The following is a 20,755-nucleotide window of genomic DNA, read 5'->3' as shown; positions in this document are numbered from 1 at the left end:
TGCTTTGTAGCAAGTCCATGAAATGGGGGGAGAGGAGATAGGAAGTGTGGGATGGATATAGGACTTTATTTTTTCCACTTGCTTCTTAGGAAATAATGATCACATGCAGAGTTTTATTAATTTCTGGTTTCTTTTTAATTAATTTAATTTTTTTAATTTTTATTAGAATAACATTGTCCTTATTTGAAAGGATGTTGCTGGTATAAAAGCATGTTTACTATAAGATACGGCATGTTTGGCTCCTACACATTTGAAATGTCATGGCTATAGTTCAAAAAGTTAGGAGAGGTGGAAATGAGAGCATGAGATTGGAAACAAGTTTGTAACAGTACTGCTGATCTGAAGCAATACTCAGCAGCTTTGGATCCCTGTGAAAGGAGAATAAGAAAGTTTCAGAGAAGACCACCATAAATAAAAAAAAAAAAAGTAAAGATGTGAAAGTACTGCATTGATTGTATGAAGGAAGAGATAAAGTCATGCATTTGTTTGCACAACAACCCAGCTGTAGACAGAGGACTGAGGATGAGATGATGGTGATCATGTATTCCTGGGATTGTATCTGCCTTTTTTCACTGTTTCTTGTAAGAGTCACTTAAAGCCTGGACTTTTTCAGTCATTTCCATAATAGCGATATTAACTCATCTATTGGAAAGTTGCAGTTAGTGATTTCTGTTTTGAATTGTTAAATTTAACCTCAAGACTTCTGCCCTGAAAGCAGTATTCTTCCTATGCAATTTGCAATCTCTATTTATTTCACAAATAGCAAACATCATTAGTATATCTTAATTTTGAGTTAAAATCATTAATGAAAAATATTGAGCAAAATCAGTCCCAGGAGTCATGCTGAAAGACGCTGCCAATTACCTCTTTCAGCTCTGTAACTTTTCTTTTAATATGAAAAGTTTAGTGAGGCACCTAACGCTTTACTAGTTTCTTATTTTTCTACTTATTTTTGTCTTCCTCAGTTTAATGGGTAATTTTCTGCGTGGCACTATCTTGCAGGACTGCCTTCAAGAAGGCAGAAGGGACCACAAATTCCCCTTTTTATTCTCAATGTGCAGTTGTTTGTACAGGTACAGACCTACTGTACAGCTAGCCCTAACCTTATGAAGTACTTAGTTATAGCCGAAGGAATTAAATGCCCATTGTTTCCTTACTCTGAAAAAATAATATCAAAAAAATTTCAGTTTTATCTGGCATGATCTAGCTAAGTTGAATTTTTTTTTTTTTTTAAGTTACCTCCGTCCGCACATTTAGTTATTCCAACTGTAAAATTTTATTAATGCCTTGTGTTTCCTTTTGGAGCTGTGTTTTGAGTGGCCTGCTAGAAATGCTCTCTTCTTCTTTTTGCAGTAGAAAAAGCTGTATTTGCTGTTTGCCATCTTATGATCTTGTAAGATGCTTAGTATGTTTTTAAACTCCTGCTACTAGCCTCGTAATTTCATGTGTCAGTTCTGTCAGAAGAGTGGATGAAGATTGACTGCACTGAGCTCTGAAGACTTCACTTTTACATCAGTTGTGACAACTTCTATCTTTGTACTGATCCCTCTTAGTTACTCTGCCTTTCCCATATATAATGTTAAACATAATTTCCAGTATCTAAATATGCTTAGTCTCCCCATTGAGCTTCATAAGTAGCATCATTTCTTTCCGTGTTCTCATTTTATTTATGTGGTTGAAAAACCTTCTTTGTGTTTATTCTAATATCCTGTGGAAGATCTAAGTCAGCTTGACTCTTGGCAGTTCTTTGTACCATACGTGCCCTTTTTAGGATGTAGCTCATTTTGCCGATGAGTCTTTTTGTTGTTGTTTCCCTGATAATATCCTTTATGAAGTTATTTATGCATTTATTTCTGGAGCCTTTCTTTACAATTGTTTTCTTCCTTTGGTAGGGTTCTAGTGTTTGTACTTTCTGACTTGACCTACTCATTGTTTGACTTGTAAAGGTGGAAGAAAGTTCTGCCAGTTACTAGGGTATTTACCAAAAATTGTGCTGCCTAATACCTCAAATATTTCCTGAGATTTGTATTTGTGGTTAAGCAGCATTCAAAATTAATGCATTATTGATGGACAGTAGTGCCCTCAAATTTAGTACAAGACCATGCTTCATTTGTTAAATTACATGGAACCTCTCTTGCCAATAAGAGCTGCATTTAATGAGTGCAAGTATTTAAAAAGTAACTTTTTTTTCTTATTACTTTTTTTTTTAAACTGAATACATTTGTTCTCCTTAAGGCTGAACGTTTCTCTTTGCCCCCAACCCCTATCCCTACACTTCACCTACACTCATTTTATTCTTTTCACCTACCCTGTACAACGGTCTTTTCTTTCATGAAATATTTTCCTGCTCTGTCATAAGACTGTTTAGGATAAACAAGTAAAACTTTTCTGAGTACAGCTGTTAATCACCTGCATAACTGTTCGTATAAGTTTACAGTTTAATGGTTTTTTATACTAATATTTCCTTTTGTCCTCCATTTTCCCCCTAAATTTTCTAGAAGAGGGTTTTCAAATTTCAGTGTTTGACTTCATTGATAATTAGTTACATATATGTTGGGTTGAGATTCAGCCTCAATTTAAAGGGGCAAGGAGGATGTACAGTTCTCCGCACGATGTGATCATATGAGTGCATGCTGAGCTACAATATGGCTGCTGTATTTCCATTTTGTAAAGAAATGCAGTGTAGTGAGCCACTGGACATGATAAATATTGTGTGTGTATATCTCTCTCTCTCTATCAAGGAGTTTAAGGTAACAGCCAAGATTATTCTTCTCTGCTATAACGAAATTTTGGTGGGTGTAGAGCCAGTTTATACTGTCAGCTCTTCTGGTAAATCTCTGCTATGTGAGCGAATGAGGGAATGATTTGGCATGAAGACAAAACCACTGGGCATATCATAGTTGTTCTGAAACTTATCCCAATTTAAATTGCCCAAATTATTAACGTTTGTAGTTCTAATATCTTTTTCATTAATTTATTATTTCATGCTTCAGCTCGCTTCAAACTGCACTCTATATGCATATTTTATTCAGATTATTAGAACAAAATTAAAATCCTCCATAGGTTTGGGAGAGATTAGGAAGAGTATCATACCTATTTAAAGGAAATAACCTTTGGTTTTGTTCTTTTTCTGTTTAATTTACAGTACAAATCTGCCCTTGCTTTTGTAGCCCTAAAGTTGATCTTGTGTTTAAAAATTATGTTGTTGTTTTTTTTCTTCTTCTTTTTATCTGGGTTTAAATGACTCTTAAGAATGAAACATCTTCAGATTTGATTTTTATAGGTTCTCAGTGATTTGCCTTTTACTCATGGAACCCTATTTATACTTAACATCTATTTTAGGACCATTTGACTCAAATGTCCTCCCATGTTTGGTTTACTCAGTAAAGAATTTTCTAAATAATTTTATGGCAATACTTCTTTCATTTTTTTAATGACATACTTTTTAACCTTTTTTTTTCCTAGAAAATTGTCACTTGCATGCACATTTTGATGATTGAAAAATGGCAAACCCAAAGAAATACTAGTATGTAAATATGTTTATTTCTGTTACAGACACTGAATCCAAAATGGAATGAAGAATTTTATTTTAGAGTAAGTTTCCCTTTACTTGCAATCATTATTGTAACATGTAAAATTAATCACATGGCATTTTAGAAGGTTGAGAAGAAGCTTATTTTTTATTTGTTTATATGTTTACATAAAAAAAATGCTTGTCCTCATGTAATTGCTTTTCTGTTTCTGTAGCGATGGAATGACCAGCAGAAATTGGCATAAGGTTAATCTAGAAAAGGACTGTTTCACAATTTGAGATTTTATCTAGAGTAAGTTTTGAGTTAATTCATCTGACAAATAAAAAATTCCTTTTACTGAAGATGTAATTTAGCAGAGCATGTTTGCTGTGATTTTAAAATGTTAATGCTGTGGCAAATAATCGTAGTTCTTTCCAAGAGGTGTATGAAATTTGAGTGATCATGGCAAAAGATAATGAAATAGAAATGTAGACAAGGTAGAAAAAATAATTTCTTCTGGCCCTTATGTTACTTGCCAAAAAGGTCAAAATATGCTTCTTTTTTTTTTTTGGTAATTAGTATTAATCTTTCTAGATGTTGCTTAAAATGAAAACCAAGTCATAGGTAAAACTGAGTGATTATTTTAATCAGAAAAAAAATTTTAAATATTTGAAAGTGGCAAAGGAGGGGTTAAAAAAAATAGCAATTATCAAAATTAAATTATCAAAATATAAATGAGAAGGGCGATAACAACTTTGTTATTTAGTTCCTGAAAATACTTTTTTTCCAAAGAAGAATGGCTTAATTTTAGTGCAACTGTAGCTTTCACAAAAGAAGGTTAGGTAGACTTTCAGCAGTTTTTAAAGTTTAATCTTAAATAGCTGCTTGAGAAAAGATGTCATTTTAGATTGGTAAAAATGGGTGTCCTATTGAACACCGTTTATGGAATCCTAGCAATTGTCTGTCTTGCTAACAGGATCTTTTAGATAGGTAGTTCCCACCAATATAATTGTTAATACAGAGGTTTTTGAGGTCTAAGTGGAATTTTAATTTTAAAGATGTACCAAATAGCTTTCCTAGGTTTTGCATCTGGATCATACATATCTAAAATAATCTTTATCTAATGAAATATTTTTATTTTTATAATGTACTCAGAGGGGAAAATATGGACTTACACTTTTTTAAGTTATGCAGAGTCCATAGGAACTGTCTTGACACTAAATTGTGACTGGGCCTAAGGTTTTCTATTTTCATCACAGTGATTTTTGAGGTTTGCACACATCTCGTTACAGAGGTGGCTATACCATGGGATAACTTAAGCTACCTGCCTGTAAAAATGCAGAGGAATTTTGATACTGTAATTTCGCTAGAAAATCATTATGCTAGTAAGAGAGCATTTAATGGTGAAGTGTTAAATGCCTTTGCCTTCAGCACAGAGTTGTAACAGAATTGTATAGATTACCATCATGACCATTACACAGGAAAGGGAAGTGAAAGAAAGTTTTAGGCTGTTTTTCTATCTGAAGACATTTCAAGCTCTCCCAAATTTGATCCCAGCTGCATATGTGATTCAGAAATGGATGACCTCACCTCCATAATCCCATCTTTATGAATACTGGTCTCATAAACATTCTGAGTTGCAAGACAGACTGTAAGGAACAAATTCATGTTTTTTAAACTGATATGTATTTACTCAGGATTAAGCAATCTTGTACATATCTGTGCTTACAATTTTAACAGATGTTATTTGATGTAGCCTTTTTAATAATTTACCTTTCTCAGGAAAAGAGAATACACAAAACTGCCACTATGTGTTGCTTAAATGACAGTTATAGTTCATAGAAGCTCTGTTAAAACATCTTGAAAATCCTAAACAATAATGTGAATAAATAAAGTGATGCATACCCCTTTTTTGTGTGTCATGATTCTCTGATTTTCCCAAAACTGGGAAATCCATCGCCACCCCCCTAGAATTATCAGTCCATTGTGGAATGTTATTTCTAAATTTTCTTAATTAAACAAGTTGGACATAGTAACCTGGCTTACAAAATTTTCTGAAAAAAATATATTACGTGGATCAAATACTACAGAACTTTTTTCTTGTTTAATAGTGGCTGTTTTGTCTTCCTGCCAGAGTTCTTCTTGTGTGTGTTTGTTTTTTCCTTTTAAATGTTGGCAGTCTTTCTGCTTAAATTTACTTCAATGTAAATAATTTTCTGGAGGTATATTTGCTGTTTTCAAGTGTTGGAGAGACTTCTGTTGTGCTTTCCACAGGCATGTGTGATAAATGGGCTAGAAATGTTGAGCGATGGAGAGTTCAAAATACAGATTGTGAAAGTCTGAAAGAAATACAGTAATCCTCTTTCTCCCTACAGTTTAGTTGAGCTTTGCAGCTGTAGAACAAAAAAAATCTGGGAGCCCTGATAATCTGTCCAGCCTGGGACTTCTTTCCAAAACACAGTGCTTGTCACTTTGGCCAGGCTACCTTTCCGGAGGCCAAGCTAGCTTTGCTGGTGTGCTCGAGGCAGCTGAAGCCCCCGTTAGCAGTGCTGGCTGCAGCACGTACTGGGGATGACGAGAGAGAAGCAGCTGCGGTTCGCCCAGGGATGTCCTCTCCAGATTGATCTTGGCCGTATGGCTGCATGCAGCTCGGCACTGTGCAGCACCCATGCCTTTCCTCTTCGCAGCTTTCTGTAGGAAGAGAAATGCAGTAACTGTGTTGCATTGAGCACAGTAAATGAGAGCTTTTAATGTTAACTGCTAGGCTATTTCTAGTTGCAGCTGTAGTTTAGAAACAAATTGTTTTACTGCTCCACTTTAAGTAAAACCAAAGATTTACGTAAAACCTGTTAGTCTTGTTCTGTTTGCCTTGGTTTAATCGCCATGTGAACTAGTACCTATATATTGTTAGCACGAAGCTAATGAACCTGAAGTGACATTACTTAAATTTTCTCATAGGTAAACCCAACCAATCATCGTCTCCTGTTTGAAGTGTTTGATGAAAACAGATTGGTGAGTGCTTTTCTTGATCATGTTTTACTAATCACAAGGCTCCATATAACACAGCTGATGAAAATATAGCATATCTTAAAGGTTTGGTTTTGTCTGTTTAAGTGTGCATAAAAATCATCTGGTTTTGGGACTAACAGTCAGACCATTAAACACAAAAGTAGTACCCTGCTGGGTCAGACCAAAATGGTCCTCTTTAACTCAGTATTCTAACAGTGAAAACCTCATTGTATTCTTCCTTAGGCTTCTCCAGTGCAAACTGAGAGAGTCCCAACCCTTTTAGTCACTTATAAAGCAGCTGCATCATCCCCTGCTCATTGTAGTGCCTCTTTCCTGTACTTTTTAATATTCCTGCAGCCTTTTTTGGGATGTTGTTACCAGAGCTGCACCTTGTACTCAAGATGTGGGCGTATTAAGGTTTAAGGTAACGGCAAAATAATGGTCTCTGTTATGTTTTCACTTCTCTGCCTCATAATGCTCAGCATATTGTTAGTGTTTTTAGTCTTGAACTTAATTAGTCTGATGCAGTGGGTCTCCCAGAGAAGAAGTCCTCCAGCATCTTACTGCTGCTTTTTTTTTTTCAAACTGATTAAGTAGATAAGGTTTTCAGAGACATATGTGGAATAAGTGACACTGTCGTTCTGAACATATTAGGTTAAATATGCCGGTGCAATGGCATACTGGGTGAATGACTTGTTTGTTTTTTTGTCTTTTGAAAATTGTAATGCCATCTCTTTGTTTATGAGGTAAGGTTTTAACGTTTTCTTGGTTGGGTGCAGTACAATCTCTACTAAATTTGTTTGCTTTGTGAAGATTAGAATCAGTATTGTGAAGATCCTTTTATTCAAAAAAAAACCCCAGTATGGAAACATCTGTCTTCAAAAAATGTATTCTTTTCTTTTGTCTTCCTATTAAATATAGAGCAAAGAAAAGCATACAAGCTGTAATCTTCTGGGGGAAAAGAGGACTTATAACCAAATGATTGTATCTTCCTTTAGGAGGAAGTAAATTGGTAAATCGGTGACTGTGTATTTAGAGCGGGCTGGCTGTGAGCATATTTATTGACATATAATGATCATAATGCACTTGCACTATTAGAACTGTTCAATACCTTTTGAACTTAAAGGACATGATCTGGCAGTTCTTCCCAGCTTTAAGGTCCTATTGCCCGCTAATGCAAAAAACACTGAAGCAGAAATCCTGTAACCATCACTGCGAGACAGTGTATATAAGCCTGGGCTCAGGACTGTGCTGACATTATTGCGTGACTTGCATGTGTCTTGGGGGACGGTTGGAACACGTCTATGTTGGCGTGGAGGACAAAGCAGCGCTCATGGAAGAGGCTTCGCTCTGGCCTGCAGAGAGCAGTGGCATAAGAATCATAGAATATTTGAGTGGGAAGGGACCTTTCAAGGCCATCTAGTCCAACCCCCTACAGTGAGCAGGGACATCTTCAAGTAGAGCAGGTTGCTCAGAGCCCCATCCAATCTGACCTGGAACGTTTCCAGGGATGGGGCATCGACCACCTCTCTGGGCAACCTGGGCCAGGGTTTCACCACCCTCAGTGTGAAAAACTTCTTCGTTAGATCTCGTTGAAATGTGCCCTCTTCATTTAAAACCGTTTGTTACCCCTTGTCCTGTCGCAGCAGGCCCTGCCAAAGTCTGTCCTCATCTTTCCTATAGGTCCCCTTTAAGTACTGGAAGGCTGCAACACGGGGATGTCCAAGTGTGACAGTAATGGGGTGGCGGTTCAGGAAAAAAATGTCTATGTGCAGTGACAGCTGAGAAGTGATAGTTTTGGCATACTCATTTCAGATATATTTCTTTAAGATTTACAAGTTTCTGTATGCAGTAATGGCCTTATGCTGGCAGTTTTGGTATTTCTGTATTGTTGAATGGTTTTCTGCTCTTCCTGTGATCCTGCTTCTGTAGACAGACTGCCCTTGGGCTCGTAACCTCCTTGCAGAGGCAGCAACCTGTCATTTAGGAGCCCTTGCTTTCCTTTCAGAAGGTATTCTGAGCTATTGACAAAGCAAGTACATCAGGGTTCTTAGAGTAGCAGATTTCCACAAGGTTCTGTTTACAGAATGAGGAGACACTGAACTGATTATTTTGGCTTTACTCTGAAATACTTATTGTCAATACTTGCATGGTTTTTATCACAAGAACTTTTGTTTCTTCTTCATGTTCCCAAATTATCAAAGCACTTTCTGACTTTGCAGTCCTTTCCTTTCTATCTCCCAATCAAAATAGAGAATATGTGATGCAAGCTTCATCTTCGTGCCAAGAGAGACAGTGTCCTTGGATAACACGCTTTATCCAAAAAATAGTGTAAAATAATAATCAGCATGTGTGCTTCCACAAGGCAATCTACAGTGTTGTTGCTGTGTAGAAGCTAGTCATGTTTTTCTTCTTGTTGACTCATAGTCCACTTAAAACAATAGGGGACTGTGTTGTCTGTTGGCAGTTTTTGTTTTGTTTGGTATTGTTTTGTTACGTTTGGTATTGTTTTAAGCTTCCATTTCTGTCGTGATTGGTCATTTTCTGTCTTTGGAAAACAAGCTGCTTGCAAACAGAGGATTAAATGTCTAGATAGAGTATTGACCCTCCACCTACAAATTTTCAGAGCTGTTCACAGAACTTAACGCTTTCAAGTTCTCCTAGGGAACAAATGTCCATGTATTTAAATGAAGCTACACTTCTTGCTAAACAGAGTTTCTTTGCTAGTATGTATTAACAAGTACTGTTGTGAGCACAGCAAACGTGAGTATCCTCAGACCACTGAGTTTCTGTGTTACAATAGAGCTGATTTAGGGTGTTTGTTTCACGTTTTGGTATATCCTGTCTGTCTGTTCTTCTGCTGAGGTTTTTTGGCTCTCAGAAAGCGTAACTGTATTCTGTGCTGGCAATCACACTCGTGGTAATATTGCTAACTTTCTCACTGGAGGCCAGCCAGCAATGGGCAGAGTTTCTGCACGGTGTTTAAGACAAATTGGTACAAAACTACGTGCAACACCCGTCTCTCAGTTTTCACTCGTCTTTACTGCCTGGTAAAACTGAAAAGAAACTTTGTCGCCTGCCATCTTGCACATTTCTGCTGTTTTTATCGTGTGAGAAATCTTTGCCATATGTACGATTGCTTTGTTCGTTGTAATTTTTAATTATGAAAAGGGACTGTATGGGGTAGTGTAGGTTATATTGCGTTCGTAGGGACAACGTAGAAGTTGTGGCTTTTTAAAGGCACGAAGTTTATTGCTTCATCATGTCATGAGCACAGTTAAAATTGAAAGCATAACCGTGCTATATTTATTCGTGTTCTGTCATCATAGCCTAATGCCGTAACACAGACCAAAATGTTAATCTTGAAATAATTTTTCTCATTTGCATGTGGAGTTGACTTAAACTTTTAACACTAAATTGAAGTGGTTTTGTTGCAGTTAAATTTTTGTGTGTGTGCTTTATACAAATGTGCCTTGTGAATATGATGCGGTTTAGATTTATAGCAGTGCCGAGTGTGTTCGCTGCCTTAGTCAGCTGCGAGAGCTTTCCCGCTGGGGCCGTGCCTCTCTGATGGAAAAGGAGCAGCTGTGAAGGTGCTGTTTCAGGCTCTTGCTGGCATTAAAAAAAAAAAGAAGAAGAAGAAAAAACAAAACCCCCACCAGCTTACATTGGAGAGGGGGAGCCAGGCCACGTGACTCCCACCATCCTACCCTATGTCACAGTGTGTAGGAGCGCTGATTGCTCTTACCCAATCATGCCTGGAATGCTGCTTGCCACTTGGGCTATTTCTGCTATCTGTCGCTATCAGGGCTGCAGTGCTAACAGTTTGGCAGATGGGACACTTTTTCGTGGAGTTTATGTCTTTGGTTTTTAACTTCTGGCAGTGCCTGAATTGTTGCTGTTCTCCCTCTCCTTTTCTTCTCTCTGTAAAACCATGGCCCATCGGCTGCGGTTTCATTTTGGCTCTGGGCGAAGCAACACAGCCCCTGAATCAGAGATCCTCGACCGGGAGAGAGAAGATGACTTTTTCATGGCATTTCACACATTGCCAAGAAGAAACAGTCCTCATGCTTTCTCCCGACACGGAGCAGAGTATGGCGGTGGCAGTGATTTGCAAGAAGTGGGCTCCTTAAAAAGGAGTACATCCATGTTTATTCCCCAGCTGCTGAACAGTATTGATGTGCGTCCAACGAGAAGCTCGTCAATGCAGATCTCCCTTCAGCGCAAAGCTGCGAACGGCTGCGCGGACGAGTGTGCAACCCTGGAACCTCCTGAGGAGACACTTCCTTGTAAATTCTCAGACTTTAGGGAGCATTATGCATCCCCTGTTAAGAACCATTCTTCTGCTCCAAGCAGTCCAGAGGTGACTCCTGAAAATTCTCCACCCAGGCTGACAGAAGAGTTAGGGCAACAGATTAATGGAACTATTTGCTGTAATCGTAGAATATTTTGTACTATTCCTTCTAAGAACCAGAGTGAGGATGCTTCATCAACTACCCAAGAAGATGAGGCAAATGAAGCAGCTTCAGATGTAAACATAAGTGGTGTGAGGATTCAGCATCGGGCTTCAAGTGCAGATGTGCCTCAGGTTACTCTACTACCCTTTGGTACTGAGACTCAAAATAATGTTCCCACCCCTGAACCCCGGCGTTGGTCTTTGCAACATGTGCCAGATATGTCATCAAATTCAGGGAAAAAGTTCTTTGTTCTCCAGTTACAGCAACCGCAGACAAGTGGTACTGGTGCCGGAGGCGAATATAACTTTGGTTTTACTGGAACAAAAGGGGACAGATTGGTCAGATATCCTCGGATACATCTAGAAAGGAGTACTTCCTACTCTGTCCAGCCACCAACGGAAGAAACTAGCCCCAAGGATGATGTATTGAATTCAGAACTGCATGGAAATGGCAGGAACGGCACAGAAATATCTAGAAGCAATTCAGTAGAGCGGATTCCTCAAGGGCAGGGATGCTTGTTTAAAATCAGACCAGATCAAAACACAAGGCAGCAGCACTTCAGAATTCTTGTCACCCGTGGTCCTGAAGAGCAAAATCGGGTTGTTGGTAAAGAGGGTCATGGCGCCCCTGGTCCTACAACAGCCAGCGCTGCAGTAAGTATGCTGAGTGTGCTATGCTAGTGAAATACAGAATTGCTATGCAAAGGCTTCTAGACTTGAGGCAACTGAAGCACTTCCATTGTTAGTGCCAGAATGTTCTGCATTTCTCTGGAGCAAGCCACGAATCATCTCTATTTCTAATCTAGCGTAACTTTGTTCTTAGTTATGATTACAACCAGTGTAGTATTTTGAGATCCTCCTGTCACATGTTTCTTAATTCAGTGTTAACATCAGCTGGAAAGATTTTTATAAGTAAGAACACTCAAGTGGCAAATTAAGTGTTCGTGTTAATGTAGTTGGTGAGACCTTGCTGTGTGAAGAATTCTTTATGCACTTTGTTTTTAAAAACAAATATTTTGACACCTTCTCAGTTTCATGTACACCTGTGTGTACCTCTACACAGTTTTAAAACATGTATTGCAATGCAATAGTAGCTAAGACTATAGAAATCCTATAATAATTCCAATCGAGGTATTGGCTTAGCAGATAAAGTATCAAGAAGTTGAGGGGGGTGGGGTGGGTGTGGAATCTATGTTATAGCAGTTTTTTCTTTTAACTTCTGGAAATTAGAAGCATGTCCTGTGTTTTGTGCGGTGCAAGTCCTGATCAAACAACTATACGAGTAGCTTGGCACAACAGTAAACTGTCTTCTTGTTTGTAATTGCCTTGATTTTCTTCAAGATGACAAAATTCATCTTCTGGTTTGTCTTTGTTGTAAAGGGAGAGGATAGATGTTTTATGTCTTTAAGCCACTTTTTAAAAGACCAAAGTAGGAACGAAACTGAAGGGTTTAGATTAGTCATTTGCTTAAATTGCTTTACTGTGCAATTTAACACTGCCCACTTGAGTTCCTAAGCTGAGTGATGCTGTATATAGAATAGTAAGCGCTCTGTCTCCAGCTGTGAAAACAGATTCACTAGAGGAGATTTTGGTCTTCATTGCTTGTGTGTTCTCGTTCTCCTGTGCTTTTGTTCAGTGAAATGTAGTACAGACAGACAGCTGCTCACTGCAGAAAGGCCATATGATGACTCTGCAGCTTTCCTACGGAAAAGCTAATAGTCTCTAAGTTATTCTGGTACAACCTTTTCTTTAGCTCTTCAGTAATCATTGTGAGTAGAAAATCAGAAAATATCCCTAAGTTGTTTTTTTTTTTTAAAAGGAAAGTAATAGAAAAAAAATCCCTTGCCAGTACAGGTTTCATTTCAGTCTCTATAAGCTAGCAATTTTGTTTAGTAGTGTATAGTATCTTTCCTGCCAGCCTGAAAACATTTCAGCAGGAAAATGTGGAATGCAGAAACCACTGATTTTTCTCTTCATTTGCCTTTCGTGTCTGCAGTACAGTATCTTAACTGTTGTCATACTAAATCGAATCTAAATCTCATACTAAAAATGAAACAGGAAAAAAAAAAGTATGTCTGATTTCCCACTCCTTTTTATTATTCCTTGTTCCTTTCCAGTAACAGCTGTTCATGGAGAACCACCGTAACCAATTACATAAGTAGCTATAGAATGTCAAACCTAGTACAAAAGCATCAGGTTTACAGATCTGTGCGACTTGCAGAGATGTGTCCCAGTGTCTCTGCAGTAGTTCTCATTTTCCTAAAGGATATACTCCCCAAAGACACTTCTTTGATCTTCACTATAGTAATGATTCACATACCAAAGACATATTTCAGTGTTTCCAGAGGAGAATTACGAAATTTGCGTCTCTGTGCTCTTAGTTTCAGTTACCATGTGAAATCAATTTAGTCAGCCATGAAGCATGGCAGTCACAGAGACACTCAGTCCAAATAGTACATACATTCTTTAGTGCAGAAAGTTTCAAAAATAAAGAATTAATTGAAACTTAAAACTTTTTTGTGGTGTTTTCTCATATTTGTAGTAAGCCCAGAAATACTGTGGGTAGAGGTGATTGGCTAGGCAAGATGCCACAGGAAATGTGGGGAATGAAAGCATTTTGGTGAAAGTTTTGCTTTATTTTGTCTACATATAAAACACTCTCTGTAAGATGTCATTTTTAATCTATCCCACAGAAGTTTGTTTGGAGGACCTATGATGCTAAGTAAGGGTGTGCCTGAAATATTTGTTCTTTTAAGCTGGGCAGAAAAGCTGCCATGCTTTATAGTTGTTAGTGTAAAAAAAAAAAAAAATTTCCAGATTCTTCCAGTTAAAGTTTGTGCATATTTGATTGATATAGGCCATGGGCCTGGGGCTGTAAGCAGCAGCTGCTACAGCCTTATTTATCTTGAGTGAAAACATTCAAGCGGGCGTCTGCAGTCCTACTGCTACCAAGTGTTTATGACCTTTCAAATATCTTCTGTTTTAGACAGAAGCATTTTTGGGCAAGCAGGATGTATTTCATTACAAGTCCTTATAAGATATCAAGTAAAGAATGAGCTTATGTCCAATAGTGAAAATTTTTATTTGGAAGCCTTATTACAAATTCTTTTGACTACTGTGATATTTTATATGTAATGCAATAGGCTACTGCTAAGCGTGTATATATACTGTGGCATATAACAAGTACATTGTTTATAATTTGGGGTCTGTGAGTGCATAGCTGTATTTGTGGGAAACACTTGAAAAATCTCATGTATTGGACAACTGTACTAGAGACCTGACAAAGGCATCTTTGTTGTGATAAAAATACCAAGTGCCCTAACAAAATGTTGTAGTACTAGTATTGAATTATATTTAGTTAACAAACAGAAATGCCAGCTCTCAACTCTGCAAGTCTGCTTTCTCACAACTCAGCTTTTGTTTTCCTTCCTTAGAAATAATTTTAGAATAAATAGAGCTGTGAAAGTACAGAGAATCTACTTATGCTCCTAAGATATCAGCTGATGGGATAGGGGCATGTATACCAAAAAGAGCGAGGATAAACACAGTTCATCAGTCACAAAGGGCCAAAATTCTGCGTTACGTAGTGCCTGGAAGACTTGAATGTGGTCACCTAAGACGGGTGCTTCAGGCTGGTGCCTTGTGGCAAACCAGCGACTGATTGCCTAAACTCTAGCTGAGACGCTGTCTTTGGCAAGATTTCCTTTGTATGAAAGTGGAAGCAGGCTTGGGTGAACATGCCCAATGCACATGGTAGCTTTCATATGGACTCTAAGGGAAGTGGTTAAAAAATTCATCTGAAGAATGTGGAGCTCAATGGAATTAAGGAACTAGAACTGCTGCTTCTCTGCTGCTGCCTCTCCCGAAGGCTGTACCATCCGCTTTCCTGCCTTACTCTGCCCTTTGTTGTAGGTCATTCAAAACTTCATGATTCTGTTGATAGCTTGAATTTTGATGGGCAAAGGGATACCAGTTCCGTTGTTTTAATGGAAATGCTTTCATGGGAGACCTCTGCCTATCCCTGGGGCAGTGGACTTCCCACGTGTCAGTGGTGAGCTTTGTGTCTGATCAAGAGTAATTTTCATCACTAAGAGCAGAGCCAACTACTTGTTAATAAAACTGGGGGGGGGAAGGGCAGAGTTGTTTGCTAGAATCCTTCTACGAAATTGATAATTAACAACGGACAGTTACATGATTGAAATGCAGATGAGGAAAAATATTAACTCTTACTCAGAATCATATCATAATGTATTTTAATGCATTATTGTATTATGACATGTAGCACAATGGATTTTGACAGTTTATTTTTTCTAGAGGGGATGAGTGCTCTTCTTAGTTCTTCCGTTCCACTTACCATTTTTCTTAGTTTCAGTGATACCTCTTCAGCGTAAAAAGGTTGCTAGTAACCCCTTTGGACCTTAGTGACTTCCTGGGATTTGGAACAGATTTCTACGAGGGCAAAACTTTGCAAAGAATGGATAGCAATCCACTCGGACAATTGCTACTACGAGGCAATTAAACCTTGAACCATCCTCTTTCATATGCCGCTAGGAGAGCTATGAGTTGAATCTGTTTAATCGTATTGGGGGTTATTTGTTTGTGGTTTTGACCTAAAAGAAGGCAGGCCAATGAGATTGCTGCTTGATTTAGAGGAGCTGTAGGTGAAAATTTTTAGTGTTCAACAGTGTTACTAAAATAGATTCTAATGTTAAATAGTGTATATAAAAGGTGCACATTTCTGATCTATCTTGGATTAGAAATGTATATCTAAAGAATTTAACACTTCTGTGGACCTTCCTTACACAGTGAAACGCTGCTACAATATTTCTGCCTTAGCTGGACTGTGAATTAATATCAGATATATAGGCATTTATGTTCAGAAATCCATACAAACTCTCCCTGAAGAAAGTATATATATCTGACCCATCAGCTGTACATATTGACAGAAATTTTTCAGAAAAAGGATGAGATCATGGCATACTGTATCATATATTATCAAATAAAAGGGGGAAAAATGCTGTTTAACTTCCCTTATAGATCGGTGTTTACTGTTATCCTATTTTTGGTCCAAAAAAAAAAAAAAAGTTCTTGACATACCATGCTCCAAGATACTCATAGTCTATGATATGCAAGTCTTGGGATTTTTTTTTGTTATGGCTGGGGAAAAAAAAATTCAGCTGAGGAAAATACAGTTTTATTCAATTTTACGTGTTGGAAAAAATGTAATACATTTAAATAAAAAATGAAGACTAGTTAAGGGATGATGAACATTGTGCTTTTTTTAGCTTGAATATTTATTCTGTAGACAACCTCACAGATTATATAGTTTTCAATAGCAAGTGTCTACTTTAGTGCTGCTGTGCGACCACCTTTATGTTTCTATATGTCATTGCCCCATGAGTTACCACTCTCAGCATTGTGGATCACTGTTACCTTAACTGGAGATAGTTTTCTACGCACAGTGATAGTCAAGGAAGAATCATCCTGATCACCGTTAGCTAGCAAAGCCTTCACTGCAAGAAGCAAAAGAAAGTGAAATAAATTTCATTGTTTGCAATCCTTTGAAGATGATGAATTTGTAGAGGAGCTTCCATTGGCCATATCTTTAGGCCATATTTCTACCATAGTATTTGCTTTCCTTATCCATTTGTTTTTGATTTCTAGTCTGCCTTGGATCCAGTGGGTTGGAAAAGTAGCAATTCCATCCAGGGGCCTGACCTAGCTCTAATGAACAATTAGCAACGGTTCGTACTTGCCCTGTGCTAAGCCTTAATTTATAAGGCACGTACCTCTGTATGACAATTAAAAAGCGCAGTGGAGGAGTAAGATTTTTCTGTATTTTTACCAGTGTGATTTGCAAAATAAGAGACATATTTTGGTTAGTATGAAATTCAATTCTGGATTGAATTTTCTGGTTTTTTACTTTTGTACATAAAGAGATCCATTTGATTAAAAAAAAAAAGTAAAGTCCTTCAGTGTTTCAGTGTAAACCATGGCAAAGTCTGCAAGTCTCTTTCCTGAGGTGGTATTGAGACACCAAATGGTTTATATATTGCTGATCAGTACAAGAAGAACTGATGGAAATCTGTAAAGATGGAATTAAATGAAAAGGGATTCTTTCCCCCCCTCAAATAACTACTGCAAGAGTTTATTTGTTTCAGGTTAGCTAATGTAGTCCACAGAGACAGAGCTTAATTTTCTCTCTTAGTGTTGCTCTTCTTGCCCACTCTTCTGGTCATTCACCAGCCTGTCCTTAGTACAGTATTCAGCACTTAATTTAACATCATTCATCATCTTTAACCTAGTCCCCATGCTGATACATTTTCAGGACTCGAGTCGGTACGAGAAATGGTGGTGCTTTTGAATTTGAAATGAGGTTTAATTGCTTCTCTTATAATTTCTGAACCAAGTCTGAACGTCTGAGAACTCCCAAGAATAAACAGACAAAAATCCTGTTCCTGAGGAACGTGTATATAACTGTTCATCTGCCTATCCTGTTTTCATGTGGATGATGACGCATGTCAGAACCAGCAGTTACTCCGTTAAGACGTAACATGCAGAGTGAAAACGTACTTGGCACTAGTGAGTTCCCTTGTGCCTGCCTGTTCATCCATCTGCGCAGGCGTAGCGGCAGTGACCTGAGCAGGAGGTTGAAGCGGGCTGCATTCACACCTCTGGTGTTCAGTGTGCGATGCCCGTGGCTCAGCCATGCCGAACTACTTCTGCATCTTCCATTTCAGAAGCAGTTACTGAGTGCGTTCCAGCATTCTAAGTGGTACAAAACAAGAAAAGTAAAATTGTTAACTGTTTATTTGTGAGTCTTCATTATACTGGGAGCATATTCTTGAAAATTTAGAGGCCTTCTAAAAGACAAGAGGCAAAAGGTATGTCAGAAGCAAGTGTTTCTTCCCAAGTCTCTTCCAGGACAACTGAATCGGTATGGCTCACCTGCACGCTGGCATCGGTAGATACACTGATGGAGAAAGTGTTCTGCACTGTTAAAAGGCCGCTTTCTCTTCCAGTGCTACACAGGACTAATGCTACGCAACGATTTTATCTTCTATATTGCACATTTCTAAGTTTGGAGACCCACTTCAGGGATTGCTGTCTGGACTCTTAATAGGCATTTCTAGAACATAATTCATGCTGCCCTTAGCTAGATGTTTAAAATAGCTGAAATGAATAGTGCTATGAATTTCCTCTCGCTCCACTTGCTATACAGGGAGTGCAGATGACTATCTGGAAAGCCTCTGTTCTGTGCTGATAAGGACTTTGACGTCTGCAGGTAGAAGTGATGAATTACACCCCTCAAGTCTTCTTAGGTTTTCTCTCAAGGACAAAATCAGTTCTTTCTCCCTCTCTCCTCAACAAACCTACCTATAGGTTGCACGGAAAGAAAGGTGTCTCCCTGACCGCAACTGACTGCCTAAAGATTACCATTCTTCTGACCCTTTTCTGTTCAGGGATTTGCCATAGGTTACAGCCCACTTTGGGCTCTTCCTTCGTGTGTAAGTCACCTCCTTTTATTTCCCCTCCAGAAATCACCTGGGCCCCTTCTTAATCAGCCTTTCCATCAGCTTGCACATCTGTTCTTAAAAGATCTTGCTGTCCTGGAAGGGGCAGACTATTGTGTTCAAATACATGCAGAGCAGAAGGTAGTTTTACAAGAAGGAAATTATCAAGGAGCAGACTGATTTTTGTGTTTTTCTTTTGTTTTTCTTTTGGTTTTTTTTTTTAATGTGAGTGAGGGACAAATAGCACATTGCAAGTAGTGTAAACTAGCTTGCAGAATCAAGAAATCCATATGTAATTTTTAGTGAAGTTTTCAGAGTCAAGAATTGGCAGTGCTGTTTTTACCCTATCCCTACACATTCTCAAAGTTCCTTGGGAAACGATTCTGGATTTTATTAGACTTCATTGCTGGGCGTTTTTCTCCCTGAAAGCTGCATCTTTTGGTATTTCTCTGTAAAGAAACCAGAATAAAACTTCAAGCACAAGAGCTGGAAATAACATCACTCTTTTTTAATAGAAGTAATAAACTATTTGCTCCTGCATGGAAAAATTGTATGCTGAGTTTCAGTACACAGTGATCTCTTTAAAACTGAGTTTATAAGGCCCTCAATTTATAATGGAAATACTGACAGTCTTAACACTGAAGGTGCCAGCCAGAGCAGCTTTGGTATAGCTCTGCCACAGAAAATTACAGCTAATAAACCAAATACAGACTCTTGGTTACTTCTGGTATTATTTAGCTGTTTTACTATTTGAGAAAACCTGTCAAGTAATGAAGAATTTAGGAATGTCTGTGTTTCATGACTGTTCTAGTTCAAAAAGCTATTCTAAATCCAAATCTATCCTGTTTACTTAGTTTCCAGATTAAATCTTTATTGTAAAATGTTTACTGCATACATTCGTCTAAAATCTGGTGCCTTTTATCTGTTTGGGGTTTTTTTCCCCATCTAACAGCATTGGCATTGGTAGCTTCCAAAAGTCAGCAATTATTTACAGAAAAATACATTAATAAAATGAGCAGTATGACCATGCAGTTTCTGTCTCCAAAAAGAATGAATGAATAAAAAGGAAAAACACTCACCTTCGCTCTCTTTAAATCTTCTGATACTATAAACCTAGCAAAATGCTGGACTGTGTCTTATATATGTAGGAAAAACTAATTCTAGGGTTAAAATGCCGTGCATTATTATTAGCAAAATACCATTCCAGTTTCCAGGTCTGCCATGTGCTGACTCCTCGAGCCTTGGGGGTAAGGTGGGTACAGTGCGTTGGAAGTGAAAGTGAAAAGAAAAATCTGCTTCTGATTTGATGATGAGTTGTGCAAATAAAATACATACTGCACTGTATATTGTGGTGTAAGTTCAGAGTTTTTCAGGTCCTTTGGTGGAAGCGTCATCTTCCCTTTCACCCTAGGTTGAAAAGAATAACATCCTGGGTGACTAGCATTTCCAGGCTGTATTTTCTGTATTCTAGAAAAGAAGAGGAGAATACAAACTTTGTTATAAGGTGGGCTTTTTATCTTCAGTAAAAGAGAGATTCAGCTATAAATTCCTATGACCTGTCTGGCCTTCTTTTCAGTTACTTGTTAAGTCTTATATGCTTAATCCTACTACGTAAAGAGGCTTTTCTTTTTTATGGCAAAGAATAATATATAATCACTGTTCATAACAAATAAAGCAACAGGAGCCTACTTATTCAGCATTAACGTTAGTATTCAACGGATTGCTGGATGCACACACAAGCATAAAGCTCTGGAGTATGGTAATTTAAATGCTTTTATTGTCAAAAGCAAGCTACTTTAAAATTTAAAAGGAAGGTATTCATCAAACAGTGAAAATCCTTTCAAACAAGACATTAAAGGCTGATAATAATCCTTCTTGAGAAAGTTATAGCCTAAGTTTTACTTCAAGTGAGTGTTTAAGACAGTTTACTTAATTAAAAAAAAAAAAGTTTTTCTGCTTTTAAAATAATTTCTACTCCACATCCTGTAATAAAAACCACAGCATATTAAGATGTAGAAATACCAATATTATTTGAGGAAGTGTGTTAAATCACAATTATTTAAAATATTTTCATGTTGCTAAATAAACTTTAAAACATTATCACAGCTAAGAATTATATCCGTGACATTTTGCATCTATCATCCTGGATAGTGAAAAACTCCCCTAATTTAAGTTCTGTGCATTTTAGCAGTAATACGTGTATCTTTTGGGACTTGATGTGGTAAAGACTTTAAATTACAAATATGCTAACCATTTAGTTATTT

The 20,755-nt window shown here is 37.8% G+C and overlaps 1 protein-coding gene across 4 annotated transcripts in view; it reads left to right on the top strand.

Annotated features, from left to right (window-relative positions):
* The window catches only part of LOC309415755 (E3 ubiquitin-protein ligase NEDD4-like), a gene marked incomplete at both ends in the record, with an annotated part of 209,308 nt that overhangs the window by 94,751 nt on the left and 93,802 nt on the right, over positions 1 to 20,755 (top strand). For 3 of the 4 annotated variants that reach the window (XM_082013361.1, XM_082013360.1, XM_082013359.1), the window contains 2 exons: positions 3,556 to 3,594; positions 6,471 to 6,524. In XM_082013361.1, the coding sequence (XP_081869487.1) occupies positions 3,556 to 3,594; positions 6,471 to 6,524 (93 nt within the window). Of the gene's footprint in view, positions 1 to 3,555; positions 3,595 to 6,470; positions 6,525 to 10,455; positions 11,632 to 20,755 lie in introns of those variants that run through there. The other variant, XM_082013358.1, reaches the window with a different exon arrangement.

Source organism: Phaethon aethereus, assembly GCF_964289735.1.
Source record: "Phaethon aethereus genome assembly, chromosome: Z".
NCBI classification, from domain to species: Eukaryota; Metazoa; Chordata; class Aves; order Phaethontiformes; family Phaethontidae; genus Phaethon; species Phaethon aethereus.
This window is presented reverse-complemented; position numbering and strand designations above follow the sequence as displayed.